Source organism: Drosophila mauritiana, chromosome 2L (assembly GCF_004382145.1).
Source record: "Drosophila mauritiana strain mau12 chromosome 2L, ASM438214v1, whole genome shotgun sequence".
Lineage (NCBI taxonomy): Eukaryota > Metazoa > Arthropoda > Insecta > Diptera > Drosophilidae > Drosophila > Drosophila mauritiana.
Window position 1 is genome coordinate 1,592,364 of NC_046667.1, and position 17,714 is coordinate 1,610,077.

At 45.2% G+C, this 17,714-nt stretch overlaps 2 protein-coding genes across 2 annotated transcripts; one reads left to right on the forward strand and one right to left on the reverse strand.

Moving 5' to 3' along the window:
• Positions 1–311: 311 nt before the first annotated feature.
• LOC117148164 (myb/SANT-like DNA-binding domain-containing protein 4) lies at positions 312–1,444 on the forward strand. Its single transcript, XM_033315424.1, has 2 exons — positions 312–762; positions 924–1,444. Exons 1-2 carry the CDS (start codon positions 402–404, stop codon positions 1,316–1,318), a joined length of 756 nt encoding a protein of 251 aa, XP_033171315.1. The 5' UTR covers positions 312–401; the 3' UTR covers positions 1,319–1,444.
• A 147-nt stretch (positions 1,445–1,591) lies between these two features.
• Positions 1,592–3,141, reverse strand: LOC117148167 (cytochrome b-c1 complex subunit Rieske, mitochondrial). Its single transcript, XM_033315437.1, has 3 exons — positions 2,959–3,141; positions 2,022–2,401; positions 1,592–1,893 (listed from the first exon to the last, which is right to left on the reverse strand). The coding sequence occupies exons 1-3, from the start codon at positions 3,050–3,052 to the stop codon at positions 1,675–1,677; spliced, it is 693 nt and encodes a 230-aa protein (XP_033171328.1). The 5' UTR covers positions 3,053–3,141; the 3' UTR covers positions 1,592–1,674.
• Positions 3,142–17,714: the final 14,573 nt, after the last annotated feature.

The following is a 17,714-nucleotide window of genomic DNA, read 5'->3' on the forward strand; positions in this document are numbered from 1 at the left end:
AACAAAAGACAACAAACTTAAATCGTAGACAACAATGGACAGCGTTGCCAGAGCGTTGTGCTCGGCCATCAGCTGATTGTAAGGGCTTCCATCGGAAAGAGTGTTGGAAAGGAGCCAAGTTATTGTTATTTACTTGAACTTAAAAACAACTTAACCTCTTATTTGATTTAAGTTGCCTGAAATAGGTCTTTTAAGTTGGCAAGTGTGCTCCAGTGATTCATTTATTATTTTGACGGAGCTTATTATTTTTCCTAACAGACCGCCGAATTTGAAACTTTTCTTGTCATCCATCCCTGCCTAACATCAAAAGATCTGGCAACGCACGACTGGCAACCAAACAGCTTTTTGTTTATCAAACTGTTAATTTTGTCTTTGCTAAGGGAAATTTAATTATTTACGCAATGCTTGCGACCAAGCGAGTAAGGGCCCGTGCGAAGAACTTCACCATCGAGGAGGAGGAGATCCTGGAGAACCTGATCCTGGCGCACCGCGACGTGATCCGCAACAAGCAGAAGGATCCGACCATTTGGCGGAAGAAATCGGAGGCGTGGAAGCAAATTGAGGCGGACTTCGCCATTCAGACCGGAGTAGAGCGTTCTTGGCAGGCTCTGCGGGAGAAGTACACCAACAACCTGCGCCTGATGCGAAAGAACGGAACACTGAGTGACGAGGAGGAAAAAATTGACAATGCGCCAGATTCGGGGCAGAATTTGTCCATTTCAGGAGTTTCTTCGCTGGCTGCAGGTGTTGACAATGAAGAAAGTGAGTAAAGGATGGCAGGATCACATGGTAGTTGACCAGATTATAAGCCTTTTGCACAGATCATCTGTTCATGATGAGATTTGTACCTCAATAATCTTAGAATCATAGGTTCTTCTACAGCGTTGTCTTTATCTCTGATAAACTCTAAAAACATCTTCCAGGTAGTGCCTATTTCGAACCGGAGTTCAGCCGAAAAAGCCTCAGTAGCGACTCTACCGAACTTAAGCACGTGCCAAGTAACTCAAGCTATGCAGTTGACAGACCAATCTACTCAGCTCTGAATGCAAATGACGGGTCAGTCGATTTGAGCTCAGAAGAGGATGCCGCCAATATCCTGAAGGATGAAAAAGTCGCTCTGATCAGGCTGCAGCAGGAGTTCTACCGATGCGAAAACGCCCGGGCAGCCGAGAAGCACAAGCTTGAGATGGAGAATCAGAAATACGAGCTGGAGCGGCGAAAGGTGGAGCTGCGGAATATGCGCCTGAAAAACGAACTTCTCGAAGCGGAAATACTCGAAAAACGACGTAAAGTCGGGCCAAGCAACGCTTCATCCTAAGGAGTTGCTAGCTAGGATAATTAAGGAAATTAATTCCTGTCTTTATAATGTCAGTGCTCTTCAGTAATTACTATAGTTCAGTTAAGCGAAACTTAATCGAAAGAAACTCATGATTTCAAACCAGAAGCAAACATTTACATCTTCAAAAGATTTAATAATGTCTGTCACACTTCTAAACATTCGTCTACAATTTAACAAGTAAGCGGGATTTAGGCTGGACTTAAGCCCTTCACATTTATTCCTCCTCAGTTCGAATGAATTGCTCGTTTATGCTCGGTCGTTCTGTTTGGTTGTATTTATTAATTTACATCGATCCATTCACTATGCAGTTGGGGGCTTAAACGATAACAGCTCCTCTAGCCGACCACGAGGAGACCCTCGTTGGGGAACTCGTGGGTGGGCACCTCCAAGTTGAGGGGCGCGGGTCCCTTGCGGATCCTTCCGGAGGCGTCGTAGTGGGAGCCGTGGCAGGGGCAGTAGTAGCCACCCCAGTCGCCGGCGTTCGCGATGGGCACGCAGCCCAGATGCGTGCACACTCCGATGACCACCAGCCACTCGGGCTTGATCACACGTTGCTAAAGGAGAAATGAAGAAAGGAGCATGAGCGAATTTTCCAAAGGTTATGGAATTTAAATAGAGTGGGCTGACTTCAATGGCTGGCTTAGAGAAAGCCATTCGAGCCGACCCACTCCACGGTACCTACATCATCAGCCTCCGGATCGCGCAGCGTGGATGTGGGCACATTTCGCTCGGTCTCGATTTCCGCGGCCGTGCGGTGGCGAATGAACAGGGGCTTTCCGCGCCACTTGAAGGTAACCGACTTGCCCTCCGGGATGTCGGACAGCTTGATCTCGATCTTGGCCATGGCCAGCACTTCGGCGGAGGCGCTCATCGATCCAATGAAGGTGTTGACCAGGCCCTTGGCCGCATAGGCACCTCCCACGGCTCCGGCGCCGACCATCAAGTAGGAGAAGGCCTTGCGCTCCTCGGCGGTGTCGTTGCGACGACGGCTGTCCTTCACGGAGTCCCGACGGTATGCCGAGAAGTCCGGCACTTGCAGATCGGTGTGTGCCTGCCGGTTAGCTGGAAGGAAAGTGGGAATCATTAGTTATCCATTGATCGAAGTGAAGAAGTTCTATAGATCCTTGTGATTGTTTGCAGAGCGGTGTTTCTGGTACGGTAATAGATTTTCTGTGGTGGGCAGTGAAGAGTGTAAACAACATTGTTTTGGGGTTGTCAAGGCTGAAGGTATATTCCTTATAGCCGACACAGGGCATCTTGGGCCAAGTTGGCATAACTTGGCGTCCCTTGAAGACTGAAGTGCCAAACTTCGCATGATGGTATCCCTGGTCCCAGAGGTTGTACATCCCAAGTTTGGCAAGAATCGACGGACTATATCCACCAGGTCCGATGTAAATTGCAGGTGTGCTTGTGAGCCAGTGATTGTTGTTATTGTACGAGGTTATGTTGAAATTACGTAAGGAAATTTGGCAAATCGCCGTGAAGCCGAGTGCAAATCGTGTCCTGGCGACATTTCCAAGCTTTTATTCAACTTTTTCCGCCTATTTCCCGATCCATTCATTATGTAATGGCTGTGTTTTCAGCTGGCAGCTCGATGAATCCACCTTGCAGAGCCTTACCCATCGAGTTGACGGCCACGCCGCTCGCCTTCAATCCCGTGGAGAGGACCTGGGCTCCGCCTCTGACGTAAGCACGCGACACGGCGTTCATCATTTTGTATGTTTTCCTATCAAATTAAATGATCACGAAAATTTCGACGTTTGTCGTTTTCGTCTGAGAACCAGTGTGACCGCACTCAAGTGATCGAAAAATACCAGACAGCCTGCAAATAATACCACAATATACCAGTATAGTTCTGAGAATTACCAGGGCTAAAGCATCATTTTAGTGCTGCCAGCTGCATGCATTCTTAGAGTTGCCACTACGGCTTCTCACTGTCAGAAGTTGGCTGCTATTGCAGCTCAGTAACGGTTTTTTAAATTGTGGAATAAAATTTTAAATCATTTTTGGAACAGAGAGTATTGTAGTTCATTAAACCACCCTCCTGTGCATAAAAGCTTTTATCTTAATTTGAATTGATATGCATTTCACATTGAAAGGTAATCCCGCTTTGAATTAAATTGCATTTGTTTCACCTTGCCATTCAATCCTTCATCCCCTTTCGCTTTCCCTCAAAAGGTGAGGAGGCTCAGCTTCCACCCTTCGCATTCAAGTGCAAACTACCTTTTTTTTTCAATTGGAATCTGCAGTGGCATAGATTTAGCCCGGATGAAAAGGGGTTTCCATGGCAAACCGGTTGGTCAACGCACCACCGAGTGGAGAACAAAAGACAAGGTCCAACCACCGGACGGACTTTCACTATCCAGTTTTTCCACTGCACTTTTCCATTTTCCCCCGAGCAGCATGATTATGATGTCATTGATTGGACTTGGCTGGATGTTTCCTATTTTATTCGGGGTGGTTTCTCTCAGCCTAATTAATAAGCTGAGCTCCTGAATTGGAGATATGCCTCGTCTGATCTCATCCAACGCATAAAATGGCAATAAAAACTGCATAAAAAACAGCCGATGTAGGGGAATTTGTTATGCGCATAAAAGTTGGCCGCCCGAAATTTGACCAAACTTTAAAACCAAAAAAGCGGCCGTGGCAGCGGGGAAAACTCTCCCGCAGCCGGCTGAAATGTAATTCCTCTGGCGCCAGTCCTGTGATTATCGAAAGTAGTTCTTTTTGATGTCGAAACTTTGCTGCCACCCACTCCCCTCCTGTTTTCTCTGGGTAGGTGGCAAGTGAAGTGGGCCCGAAAGTGCTTCCCTCCTCGCTCCGCTGCGATGTGTTCATCTATTTCCCAGCCGGAGGAGGAAAATCTGCGCACATAACGGCGCCTCTATGTACTTGGCCCAAAACACGCACACATACAAAGTGGGTTCCTACGGAAAAGTGCGTAAAATTTTGCCAAAAACAAACTTCAAAATGTAGTTGGGATATGGACAGGGGGATACTCTATATCTACATCAAAGTTACTGCATTTTTGGTGCGGAGATTAGATTTATTTATTTATTATGCATTTTAATTTCTTGGATACAAACAGTAACCACTTGTTAAGGTCCAATATTTGACATATAAACATATTATCATGATTTCTGACAGTGTAGAGGCCTGAAAAGTTGAAACTATGCCGCGTAGGCGACGTGGCAACGGCATCTGCCCTTTCCCTGAAGTTTGCGCATCCACCCACCGAATTTCCTAGCCACCGCAACGCCCCCAACTTCAAAACTCGACCGCATCCCCACTCCGACTTAACTCTTGTCAAGCTTCGACTGCGTTACACTTTTCAGCAACTTTTACATGGGAAACTGGCGCCAACTACAACAGCAGCAGCAGCAGCAGTAGCAACAACAAAGTTTCAACCCTGCCCCAGGGCAGCCCCCCTTACTACTCCCTGCCCCACCCCTTGCCGCTCATCACCCCACTCTCCACCACCTTTTCACCCATTTCTGTGCGGCGTGTGCAGCGTTGCGGCTGCGGCAGCAACAACATCAGTATAGCAGTAGCAAGAGGCGAAGTACACTTGAAAAATTATTGTTTAGCTTGAAAAATAAGATATTTACTTCTCCTAAAGTTTAGCTTAGTTAATATTAACTTTTAAGCTGCACCCCCATGTGCTAGGCTAGAATTATGAATGGTGTGTGTCATATATTGTTTATTTTCAAATTCTTTTAGCTGTGTAGGCGACGACATAGCCTGCTTATCGCAACATCAGCCAAGCATAAAGCTGAGCCCACCCAGAGTAGCGCCACCCCTTGGAAAAGTTGAAAGTGGAAAATTGTGCGTGGCAGGCAAAAGTTTCTGAGGTTCCCTGGCTGACTGACAGTCCTTCGCAGATGCGGAGGCGCCGCCACGCCCACTGCTATCCTGTCATACCCCTTCCCTGCGCCGACTTTACCCATTTACGAAAACGAAAATTAAATGAACAGAATCATCTGTGCAGCATCAGCGAGGCGAAGGAGCCGCAAGGAGCTCCTGAAATTGCGGAGGACTGCCGCATGTGCAGCGGTGCTTGGATCCGAGAATTTGGCACAGCTGGCGGTCATTTATGGGCCCATCTTGCCGACTTCCTTGCCCGCATCCTCTCCGGCCGGTTTTGCATTTGAAATGATTACTTTCGAGCCTACGGCTTCCGTTTCTTGGCCTAAAGAGGCTCAAGTCGCCCATTTTTGGCCAGTCGGATTAGGTGACCATGACAATGGCTAGTGCTTTGTTTTCATATTTTATTATTGGCCGTGCCAAAGGACATGGGTTTCAAGCGTGGGGGTAATGATCCTTCATCGGATATTTTAAGCAATCCATCACCTTTCTTCGAACATGCCGCTGGTACTAAATGGAAAGGTATTTCCATATTTAAGTGGCATAGGTAGATAGATAGATTATTGACTATATTTTTAGTTCAGTTCTTAAATGGTATAGGAGGAGTTCCTTACTAACAATTTTAACCCAATTTCCCAGAATTAAATCAACGCTATAAGCTTATATCCGTATCCACTTCCGATTCCTGCCCATATGGCCAGTTCAATCTATATCCTTTTTATCTTCTTCTCGGCTTGAAAGTTTGTCAACAACTCTCGCGTTGCCGCTGGCTAAGTAGAAAGACCAAAGTTCCGAAGGCAGGATACGTTTTTATTGTGGGTTTAAGCGCGAGTGAAACCTGCCCTAAATTCGACGAAGCGGCTTAAATGAAAAAAGCAAGGAAACGCGAGGAAACGCGAGGAGAAGCGGGCCAAGTCGTGTGGCACGCGCAGCAGGAAGCATCCTGGAGGAAAGGCAGGGGAATAAAAAGGAAACGACTACGTTGCGTTTTCCCCAACCGACGGAGGACGCCGTTCCTCTTGCGAAGGCGCAGCACGCATAAATCTACGGGCCCAAATTACATTATTTTGTCATTTTGCTTGGGCGGGCAGGCGGCTCCCTCGGCGTTTTGCTCGACCCTCGACTGCAGTGTCCTGTTTTGGTGTCCTGCCTGCCATCGCCCGCCAGGCACATAAAACTCTGTCAAAAATAAACTTTCAAGAACGCGCACAGCAACAACAAAATGCAAAAGCTCTGGGGCAAAAGTTTTTCCAAAACAAAAAAGCAAAGGAAGCCGCCAAGTACATTATATGCAAGCAGCAAGTGGGGGCTGGCTTTATAGATGGATGGCGGTGGGGGTTCCGTCCCTCGACTTTTTCGCCTTCGGTGTCGGCGGAAAGTGAAAGTAAGTAAGTAAATGCACGACGCCGACTGCGCTGCTCGCCAGCCCCACCCCCCTATGCTTTTCTTTGGCACCCGACTCACCCTGCAGGCAGCCAAGGACATTGTGGCCATTAAAAATGTAGCAGCGAAAGCTTCGGCAGCCAACTTTTCTTGAGACAACTGCAACTTCTCTCGCTCTCTCCCTCACTCGCGCGCTCCGTCTCTCTTGCTCGCTCTTCGCATTTCTGCATTGTTTATAACTATTTCGGGGCAATGCGCCTGCGCTGGCGCTCTCGGCTTTCACTTTCCTCGGTTGCCTTGTCCTTTGCCTTTGCCTTTGACTTCAACTTTCACTTTCACCCTGAAAGTTCGCCGACATGGCTGCCTCTCTTTCTCTGCGCCACGCTCCGTCTCTCTCTCTCTCTCCCTCTCGCTCTCGCTGTGGCAACTTCCTGTGCGGGCTTCCGGTTTTGTTTTCACAACTGATAAGGCCTCCTGCCGGCGCTTTGGTCCTTCGAGCCGCACCTCCCCGAAAAGTATGCTACGCGCGCTCTCTCTTGATTTTTCCAAGGCGACCAGCAGGCGCCACTCTGCTCCTGCTCCTGCTCCCGCCGCTGCTTCTTCTTCGGGCTGTTATTATGGCTGTGCGTTGCAAGGATCAAGGACGTTCAAGAAAATCCACGGCCAAGAACGAAAACAAAAACAAACCCAAAAAGGAAAAGCAAAGCCAAGGCAAAGTAAATAGAAAAAAATGCAGGGCGCTCGCGTTCGTGCGAATGTTTTTGGAGTTTTCTGGGGAGGATGACTTTGACACGGGTTGCCGGGTTTGAGTGGGGGACTTAGCACACCCCCCAACCCCTCGAGCCCCCACCGAAAATGTTTTTTTCGGCTGCAGCTTTTATGTACTTGGAAATACATATATTTCGGCCAGATGTGCGTGCGCCGGCGCCTATATACTACTTTCTTTTGGCGGCGGCAAGGAAAGTGGCCATTTTAGGGTGTACTTTTCGGGGGGACGTGGAATTTACTGCAGTCCTTTATGGGCGAAAAGCAAGGGGGGAACGGGGAATGGAGCGGGGAGCGGAAAAGTGGGTGGCAGGATAACTCCCAGCCATTAGCACAGTCGACCACTCGCTGCGTTTGTGATTTTGGCGCCTTTGTGCGTGTGCAGCGGTTGAATTGGGGCTAAGGAATGGGGCAGAAACGGAGATGGGGCAACGGCAAGATGGGCTGCTAGGAAAAGGGAAATGGAAAGTGGGGGAAATGTGGGTGGATGGGAGGATGGGGGGATTGTACAGTGACAGAATGTAATTTGATATATTTTCGTGTAGGCATTTCCGATGCGTAATGGCCTGGGCTATGGTGAAAAAATGTCGGATTACTTAAGGCATAATCGATAGTTAATAAGCCGAGTGAAAGTAGAGGTGCAAATTTAAATTTAAACATTTTGGAGTAATTCAAATAATAATCGCAACTGTAAAATTACAATTTTCACTGGGCTAAGATACAAAGATTCCAAATTGGTATTCTTCTGCCTGCTTAAGTACTATTTTGAAGAAACATCTCATGATCATCAATAAAACATCGATCACATATTTTTTTGCAGTGTATCACGCATATTTTCTCCACTGCTATGTGAGTGACGTTGCCTCCACTGCGGTTTTTCTTGGTTGGGTTGCTCTATGTGGCACATGCCATGTAGCGCCGGGAGTAGGAGTTGTGGTACATAGAAGTTCGGGTTCCTTGGTCTTCCAACTGCCAACTTCCAACTGCCTACACCCACTTCCCTTCCTTTTCTTTTCTTTTCCTTTCCTTTTTCTTTTTCTTGTTCGTGTTGCAGGCCAGCTATTCAACAAAGTGCGTAGTTGGTCGTCTTTGTTGTTTCCTCTGCTGGAAATGCAAGAAAAGCGAAAACATTTTCCCCGGCCCACGGCTTTCTTTTTGTTGGCATTTTCCGCCTTCGGCTGTTTTTCGCCTTTATCAATGTGGGTCGCCTGCTGCTTCTTGCCTGTGTTTTCCTCAACTTCTCAGGCTTTTGCTGCAGTGCATAGTTGAGAGTGTGATTGTGTGCGTTAATTTAAAGTTTTTCCTGGCTTGGGCTGGAAAATGGGTAGATGTTTGGTAGGTTACATTTTCCGAGTTGCGGCCGGAGCCTTTTTTTACATCTTTTTCTGGTTTCCGAGAAGCGCTGAAAATTCTCTTTGAGGTTTGAGGTTTTATGTTGTCAGTTCTCCCTCATCTACTTCCGTTTCCTCTGCACCGCCATCTTTGCTTTTTTCCAAACAGTTTCTACGGTTTTCTAATAAAGTGCCTTCCTTGCGGCCAAGCGGAATGAGTTGTAGGCTTGGTTAACTCGAAAATTAATTGCAATTTTAAAGCTTTAATGCTAGTTCAGCTAGAGGAGCTCCACTAAATTGATGTAGGAAATAATGTGATTTTAAAGTTTACTTAAATTTGCCTAAATAGTTAATGGAACATGATTATGTACTTTATATAGTGACTTAAATATTTTTGTGCTATACCTATTAATTAATTTAAATTAATTTAATGGTTCTACTTAAACAACTATGCATTTTGCCTCTGGCATTCCCTGTTACCCCTTCTGCAAACTGACAACCCGACAGTTCAGCTTTTCCCGACTTTCCACTTTCAGTTTCACGTAAAATGTCAATCACAACGCAGCCTCCTGTCTTTCGCCCCTTTCCCCCTTTTGATCGCAACCCTTCCATCTGCGAAACCGAGGACAATTAAAAAACCGTCAGGATTAAATGTATTTGTAATTATATATTAGCTGAAAACGCTCTGCGAGTTTCCCGCAGTCTTCGCTCTTGCTTTCGCTTTTCCCTCGAGCTTTGATGCTGCGACTCAGGTTGTTGTTGCTGCTGCTGCTGCTGCTGTAATTGCTCTTGGGCTGATAACAAACACCAACACAACTGCAGACGCACAAACACATAGAAAATCCCACTGCCATGTACAAGTTTTTGGGCTTATATAATCGCAGCCAGGGAGGGACGCAGACAGGAAACACAAGGAGCGGCAGAGCCGGCTTGCATTGACAAGACAGTGCACTGAGAGAAATAACTCATGTACATACATAGTTTAATAGTAAAATGTGTAATTTAATACTTCGAAAAAACAAAAAAAACAAACCTATATTAAAGTAACTTACCAAATGCAAATGTGTTGTAATGAGATTTAAAAGTTGAATAGTTATTTATGCATTCCATTTCTCTCAGTGCAGGGTGCTCAGCCTACGCACAGGCACAGCAACATGGAAACTCACACAGATGCAGAGTAATTATGTTTCCTTACCCCGCCCCCACTCACTCCCCCTCCACCCACTTGGATCCTTGGTATTTTTAGTTGCGCCGACTTGTTTTCAGTGCATATCCCCATCTCTTTCTCCAACGCAGCGGCCGTCTCTCTCGCTCCCACTGGCCATCGACAACGGGCTGCGGCTCAATTGAAATTTGAGGATTTTTGTCTCAGTGCCCTAATTAATTTTACGTACCATGAAAATCATTGTTTGTAGCTTTTGTTTCTATTTCGTTGTTCGCCGTTGTTGTCCTTTGTTGCTCCTTGTGTTGTTGTGTTGTGCGTAGAGCACAAGGACATGATGCAGAGTGGAATTTGTGCGTCTGTTCTTGGGAGTGTGGGTATTCCACCAAAGAAGGTCAAGGGTTACTAGTGCTTCTTCCCTCTAGTTTTGCACCCATATATCCTATATAATAATATTAATATGACAATGCCTTGCGGATTTGTATTAATCGACGCATTGATTCCCTGTCTTTTATCTCCTCCACTGATTTGTATTGTTTAAAGATCATGATGATTTCTAATCCTCCCTTTGTTTTCCTTCAATGCGAACTTCCTTCAATCACTTTTTGTTTGATTCATTTTCACAAACACAGTCCAACTCCTGTTGAATATTCATTTGGTGCATTTGCATTTTCAGCACCCTAAAACACACTGTTTCACAGATTTGGCCAGAAAACAGAGCTCCAAATCTGGAATGCCGAGGCGGTGGCCCCTCTACTTTGGTTTTTCCCTTTGGCTGGCCACATCTCGTTGCTTGGGAAACTCGAGAAAATTGGGTTATGCCTTTGTTGCCGCTGTTGTTTTGCCCGCTTTTCCTTTCCCTCACCTGAAGCTCGCCGTAGCTCGGTTTCCACGTTTTTTCTCCTAGGTAATTAAATGCTGGCCGGCTGGACCGCAGTTACCAAGGTGGAAAACGAAAGGGGGTGGAAAACGGAAAGGGGGTGGTGTTTGGGGACCGCTAATCAGCAATCCCAGTCGATCTGGTTTCGCCTTTCGGCGGCTGAGTGGGTGGTTGGGTGGTGGAAATTATGCAAATACCCAGCGACGGTGTAAATTTTCTATAATAAGGAATGTGGAAAGTGTTTTTTCATTGCTGCATTTGGGAAATATGTTCCCGGTCACAGCGAAATTTTAATTAAAACTTGACGGTCTCCAGACTTGAGCTGCATTACAGATTAAGTTTGGATTTTATATATTTCAATTAAATTCACAAGCTTCGTTTTTGGCTTCTTTGATTAGTTCTCCTCAGATGTCGCTCCTTCCTCGATTTTTGAGCACTTCCTATGACAACCACATTTTTGTGGCCATTCAGGTGGATGTCCTGCTTTCAATAGCTTTCCTTTTAAGGTTAGAACTCTGAATTTAATATATTTTGATTATCCTTAACTTTGCTCACAACATTCCACTGCAGCATCCATGATTTATTTAATATCCGCATTGTTTCCTTGCTCCTTTGGTTGCTTGTCGCTGTGACCATTAAATTAATTGCAATTTATCGATTTCCAAATTGCAATCTCAACGGGCCATAAAAAATATCTGCCCGTATGAGTCTCCACCCAAACTCCATCGCATATCATCACGCAAAATGCCGCAGCACGACCAGATAAAGAATGAAAAAAAGCAAAGCAATGGGGATTGGACAGGAAAAAGGACGAGTGGCTACGAAGCTAGGATTCAAACTGGGACTGGGTCAGGATTCGGGTGCGGGTGGCTTTTTGCCGGCGGCCCCAATGCGTTGCATCCACATCCACATGGCAGCTGGAAAAAGTCGCGGCCTCTGGTGTATAGAAATAAATATTTGGTCCATGCTGCAGGGGGAGCAAGCAGACACTGCGTATACGTAATGTGAAAGGAGTGGTTGGAGGGGAAGCAAATCGAGGCGGAGCAAAGTGGAGCTAACGGGAATTGGAGTTACTACACCTGAACATCTATAGACCATCGATATAACATATTTATTGGATTAGCACTAGTTAAATGATTACAAATTTATAAATAATTACTTATTTCTTAAATTAAAATGTATATTATAATCCATCAAGGGGTAACTTCTCTGTCGTTACACTTCTGGCTTGCATACAGCGTTTGCCTGCTGGTCAACAGGCAGCCAGGGCAATAATGAAAAATATATGTGAGCACCATTAAAATACATCAGATAGGCATAGATCACATGCTCAGCGGGTCGTCCTGCCTGCGTGCGTGTGTGTGTGTGTGCGTGTGTATTCTTATATGCTTGTGTGTGTGAGGGAGGTCCTGCTGCTGGTCATTTGCTTGCCACATGCATTGGCATTGCTGCTGTTGTTATTGCGTTATCTCTGCTGTCACAGCAACGTCAGCCGACGTCCGTCCGTCCTCGTTTTTTTCGAGTGTCTCCCCGTGTGTGTGTGTGTGTGTGACACCCTCATGTGAGTGCGTGTTTGTGTGTAAGGGGGTGGAGAATGTGGGAGTTGAAGCTAGCTGGGTTAGCTATACATGCAGGCCGAAGTGAAAGGCTCGTTAGTAAGATGTGAGATGGCTTCAATGTAACTTTAAGAAGGTCTTTCTTAGATTACGGAAAAAAGGTTTAACCCAAATGTTCTATCCTATTATTAGATACGTTCCTTCCTTCCCTTTAAATTCACATTAAGAATGGCTTAGAGCTTGTAAGCTTAAAAACCTGCTTTGTAGACTGCAGTTGGATGCTGAAGATTAATATAAAGATATTTAACTTGACATCCACATTCAGCTAGAAGTGTACTTCTGCTCACTAAGAGTTATCAGCTTGCATTTGCACTCAATATGTCTCTATAAATCCCTTAAACTGCCAATGGCCATTTCGTAAGAACACAGCCCATTGGCAGACAAATTTAAGTAGCTTATTCCATTCCCCTCCAATTTAAACTTGTTTCAAGGCAGCGAAGCCAAGCTCAAGGGCCACTTGACGTGTCCTACTTGTTACCAAGCGAAGAAGCCAACGGAAGGGGAGCCGTAAACCTCTGGCCAGGAGCAACTTTAGTTCGCATGTGTTGTGGTCTTCCATCACCAAGGGAGCAGGGGATGCCAGAAAAAAATGAGGCACGGGAGCTGCGATGGCTGAGGCCCATCAAGTATGCGCACTGTTGGCCCTGCCAACCGAAACGAACGAAACCTACGGAAAAGAGCAAAAAGTGAGCTACGGGCAAGTAGCCGTTGTGTTGTGAAAAGTGCCACGTTACTTGGCCCAAACCTTTTGCCTTCCCTACCCAAGTTTTCACCATTTTTTTCTTCGCCTCAACCAAGTGCGTGTGTCTGCATTGTAAAAACTTTTAATGGCCAAAACAGCCAGAGCACTCCTCACTCGAATCCACGTCTGCTTTTTGGACCCCTGGGCTGCTGCATATGTGAACCACAGGTGCTTGGGCCAAAAAGCCCCATCTCCGTTTTCTGGTTTAATATTTCGGCAACAACTTTACAGCTGTTACCTCGATTCCCGACCATAATCATTAACATTACTGCCCAGATTGCTGAGGGGAATCGCTGGCATTGGGCCTCATATTTTCCAGCTCCTTTTCCCCTTGGCAACTTTTCCGTTCGGCGCCCAATGCATTTTCAATATACAGTTGACAACGTCGACAATTTATTTGTGCTGGGCCCATAAATCAAAAATGCGTAAAAATTTTTACGTCGTACGCATCGGACAGGATGGGGCACGCCCACAAGCACCCGCCCCTCCCCGGGACCCAAACGAAATAAGAAAAAGTGTGTATATAGGGGAAGGCCCATTATCATCATCAACAGTCAGCAAAATGGCCCGGGCGGAGGTGGACTTTTTGGGAAGGGGCAGGGGCAGCAGGAGCAGGAATAGCAACAAGCAGGCGCACCTGAAACTCACAGCTCACCCAGCGAGGGCTGCCACTGAAGTTTGGAAAACTGTCCATACTGCAACAAACATTTCAAATAGAAGGTTGTCAGATGTTGCCGTACTAAGATCCCTTTGCTAGGCAACCCATATGGAGTCAAACAGCAAACAGTCGAAATCCCATAACTTACCAAGCAGCCCTCGCAGTGCCACCCCTTTTCGTGAATATTTTCGGCAACAACGTTGCAATAACAACGCACACACACAGAAGCACAGCGAAGCGACTGCCAGGAGCAGCAGAAGCTGCAAGGAAGCCAAGCAAGGAGGACGAGGTTGTGTTTGGGGGAGGGGTGGAAGAAGGTGGGCGGGGGCGTGGCCAGGCGGCGGGTGAAAGCAGAAGGCAGAAGGGCAAGGGCCCCAAAGGTGCGTACAATCATTTTATTGATTTATATGCCGAAGCTATTACAACTGACATTCGAATTTTCCAACCAACTTTGGATGGTTGGGGGGCGTCTGAAAACGGCAAGGGGAGCAGCAAAAGTTGCGTGTGGCAAGTAGCAACCCGAAAATGCCCGAAAATCGCCCGTTGTTGCTGCTTGTGCTTGTGCTGACGATTCCAGAGCTGCCCGAGCTGCTTTTGTTTTTGCATTATTGAGACGGACTCGTGGCCGAAATCCGTGTTGCCCCGGCAACGTGCAACATCTTCGCAGAGGCAAGAAACGAAGAGGACGCAGCAGCAGCAAGACAGCCGCAAAAAGCAGGAAAAGTGGCAGCAGCAGCAGCAGCCGAAGACATGGCACTGGCAGCTTCTTTATATACCACCCCCTCCAGGGGCCGCCCACCACCCCCTATTTTCTTTATGTGTAGCACACTTTTAGGCGAGGCCTTTGTCTTTTTAGTTTACTTACTCCTGACAGGAGCGGCGGCCGGATGGTAGGCGTTCTCGCCAGGATGCGAAGGCGGGAAAGCGGGCAGAATCCCGAGTCCTGACAGCCTGACAGCCCACTCGTTACTTTGACAACAACTACCCACGCCACTTGAGAAGCAGCAGAAGCCACTCGACTCCTCTTCATCCCCCAGCTTTTCGTATCCCACAGATACTTTTGCGCGCTGCGCTTTTGCACTTTCACTTTCGTTTTCATTCTCCGCCTTCGCTATGTACTCGCAATAAGGAAAATCAATTTCCCCCCGCCCCTTGCTTTGCACTCCAACAATGTCACTGGGCCAAAAATTAATTAAGGTCGCTGAAGGGAAAGTATCTCCTTCCCATTTACCCACTTTCCAACTGCCTCTGTGTGCGCGAGCTCTAATTAAAATTTATATATTTATGTATGCGCGATAAGTTTTTAGTGGCTTACTGCGACTTTGACTTCTTCTTGCCCCAGACGAAGAATTCCTGAAATTGACAGCGGACGACAGGCGGCATGCGAGTGTGGAAATCCAGAATCAAAGTGGCATAGCTCTGCATATTTCCCAATTAATTAGAGAGAGATTTTCGGGGGAAAGGAAAATTATGTTTAAATAGTTGGAAATCAGCTATGAAAATATCACAAAATATACAATTTGAAAACCATTTCTAACTCCTTAAAGAAATGAAGCTGAATCCCTTGGCATTATGATATATTTTCTAATTAATTAAGAACCGATTTCCCAAATGCGATAATCTCTAATCCCAAAAGTTCGAATCACGACCCGAGTGCCCAAGTGAAATCACAACCCCAACAACTTGCTAACCTCGCCCGAAAACACATAAAACTGTCGTGAAACAAATATGACAAATTTTTAGCAAATTGTGAGCCAATTCGAGATATTAATTACATACATCGTTAATTTGTGGCATTACAAGCACGACAGCTACAACAACAAAAGCGGTGAAGGGTGCCAACCCTTAGAGAAAAATAGTGAATCAGGGGGAAAATCCATGGCACAGTTTCCCATTGCCAGCGTAAACACAACACAACTCCAGCTGGAAAGTAGTGAAAGTAACAAGCAGGGAAAAACTTTCTGGCACACTTCGTACACACACACGGGTGTATTGCGAAAAGAAGACACTCTTATCCTAGCAAAATTGGGATAAAGGACCAAACACGCGTTCGTGTGTGTGTGCTTGTGGGTGAAAAAAGCGTTCGAAATAAAGAGGATAAACATGTTGAAATTTATTATATTTAGTTGTAAATATGGGTGTGCGTGCAACCCCCCGAAAATCCCATCGCAGTTCGTCTGGCGTTAAATGAGATATTTAAGTCATTCGGATGCTGTTGGCTGATAAGCAAATTCAGGTCAAGCCTTTTTGCCCTTCTATTCCTGTGTGTGTGATTGTACATGGCCCAAAGTAGGTGAATAATAATGGGCCAGGTCTGTTTATAATTTGTTTTTATTTCGGTCAGCAAAAAGTTTAATTTGGCCCCGCATGCTGCATACATTCTGCAAAATGAAAGGATAATTGCGTGCTTAAAGTAAAAGTTTGATTATGTAGTGGGTTCTTTTCAGTTTTTGGGGTATTCCGTATTTAAAAATAAGTTTTGATTGCTTGTTGGTCAGTGTAATCAATCTGCTAGGTCTGTATAAGATATTGTAGCATACTTTTTGGATCGAAAAACTTAACGAAGAAACAGAATCTTTTATTTAAAGAGCTATTAAAATTATTACACATTAAAAAAATATAAATAATATATATATTTCATTTATTAAAATTATCTCTAGCTTATATATAGTAATTATATATAATAATATAATAATATATAATTATATATATAATTTGTTTATATTTTTTAGTTATAAATTTGACTTTTAAATCTAGAAACGCACACATGTGCCCTTTTTGTATCTAGTATATAGAACCTCTAATTGCATACAATTACCCCCAATTTATCGCTATCTGCCCGCTTGTCTGCCGTGCGTCTCTGGCTACTCAGCCTGTAAAAAAGGCTAATATATGTCAAACCGAACCAAGTCAGAAACAACACCAAAAACTAGATAAAAATACCCAGCAGATGACATTCGCCAACTAGCATACGCATAGTTGGTCGGTGGCCAGACCTAGACTAACATAATTATCATCTCAGATTATATAGAATCAGCCACACGCTTCGCCAGCCAGCCCAAAAAAAAAAAAAAAATAGTAAAAAAGCTAAACAAACTATGAGAACACACATATGTACATTTGTGCACACATGGACACACATGCGTTTGCCCAGAAATCCAAATTCGTTGTAGTTGTCTGCGAAATAGAACGCACGATCGGCCAGATAAGATTCGGTTCTATAGAGTGGGCTTGCTTTTACTACTGAGCTTATATGGGGAGCCACAAAGAGACGAAGAGAGACACACATACAGACATAAGTAGTCCCCAAGCTTCGATCAATCCGAAGGTTCCTAAGATACACTGAGGAAAATACAACTTAAATTGATATTAAGAACTACAATTAGGATACACAAATATTTTGTATCTCTTAATCCACTTGTATTTCATAGTTAGCATTTTCCATAGATCAAAAACTATCTATCAATGGGTATCTTTTGGCGTCAGCTGCTATCTTTATCGCGCCCCCTCTCTCTACACTTCCCGAAATATTTGTGCGTGTTCTTATCTAGAATTACACACATGAATAGTGTATAGTTCTGCCTGCCAACAATAGTTAGTGCTAATTTTTTGTAGTTTTCTGTCTGCCTTTTTGGTTGTTTTCCGTTTAATGGCTCATACCTTGAACTTCACCGAATTTTGCCATTTGTTTTGAACACTCGCACAATTTGTTGTTGCTGCTAATTTGCTCGTTTTTCGCACTTTTCGCATTTCTATTTCGCGAACGCTGATAGTTTGTTATTGTTTGGCTCCCCGTGCGTGGGGGTGTGCGAATTTGTTATTGTTTTTACCCCAGTCTGGATCGCAATCAATTTCGTTGCTGGTGCGAAATAGTTTTGGATGATTTATGCCGGGTAGTTGCCCCCGTTTGGAAAAGGGGAATACGCTGACTCATAATACAATCTACACTCAATACAATCTAAATCTTAGTTTAT

Bases quoted from the DNA above. Each gene is read 5' to 3' on its own strand.
- LOC117148167 (XM_033315437.1), bottom strand. From the start codon at position 3,052: ATGATGAACGCCGTGTCGCGTGCTTACGTCAGAGGCGGAGCCCAGGTC. The intron at 2,402-2,958 runs GTAAGGCTCTGC...CTTTCCTTCCAG, and splicing joins CGTGGCCGTCAACTCGATGG to CTAACCGGCAGGCACACACC. The intron at 1,894-2,021 runs GTAGGTACCGTG...TTTCTCCTTTAG, and splicing joins GCGATCCGGAGGCTGATGAT to CAACGTGTGATCAAGCCCGA.
- LOC117148164 (XM_033315424.1), top strand. From the start codon at position 402: ATGCTTGCGACCAAGCGAGTAAGGGCCCGTGCGAAGAACTTCACCATC. The intron at 763-923 runs GTGAGTAAAGGA...AACATCTTCCAG, and splicing joins AGGTGTTGACAATGAAGAAA to GTAGTGCCTATTTCGAACCG.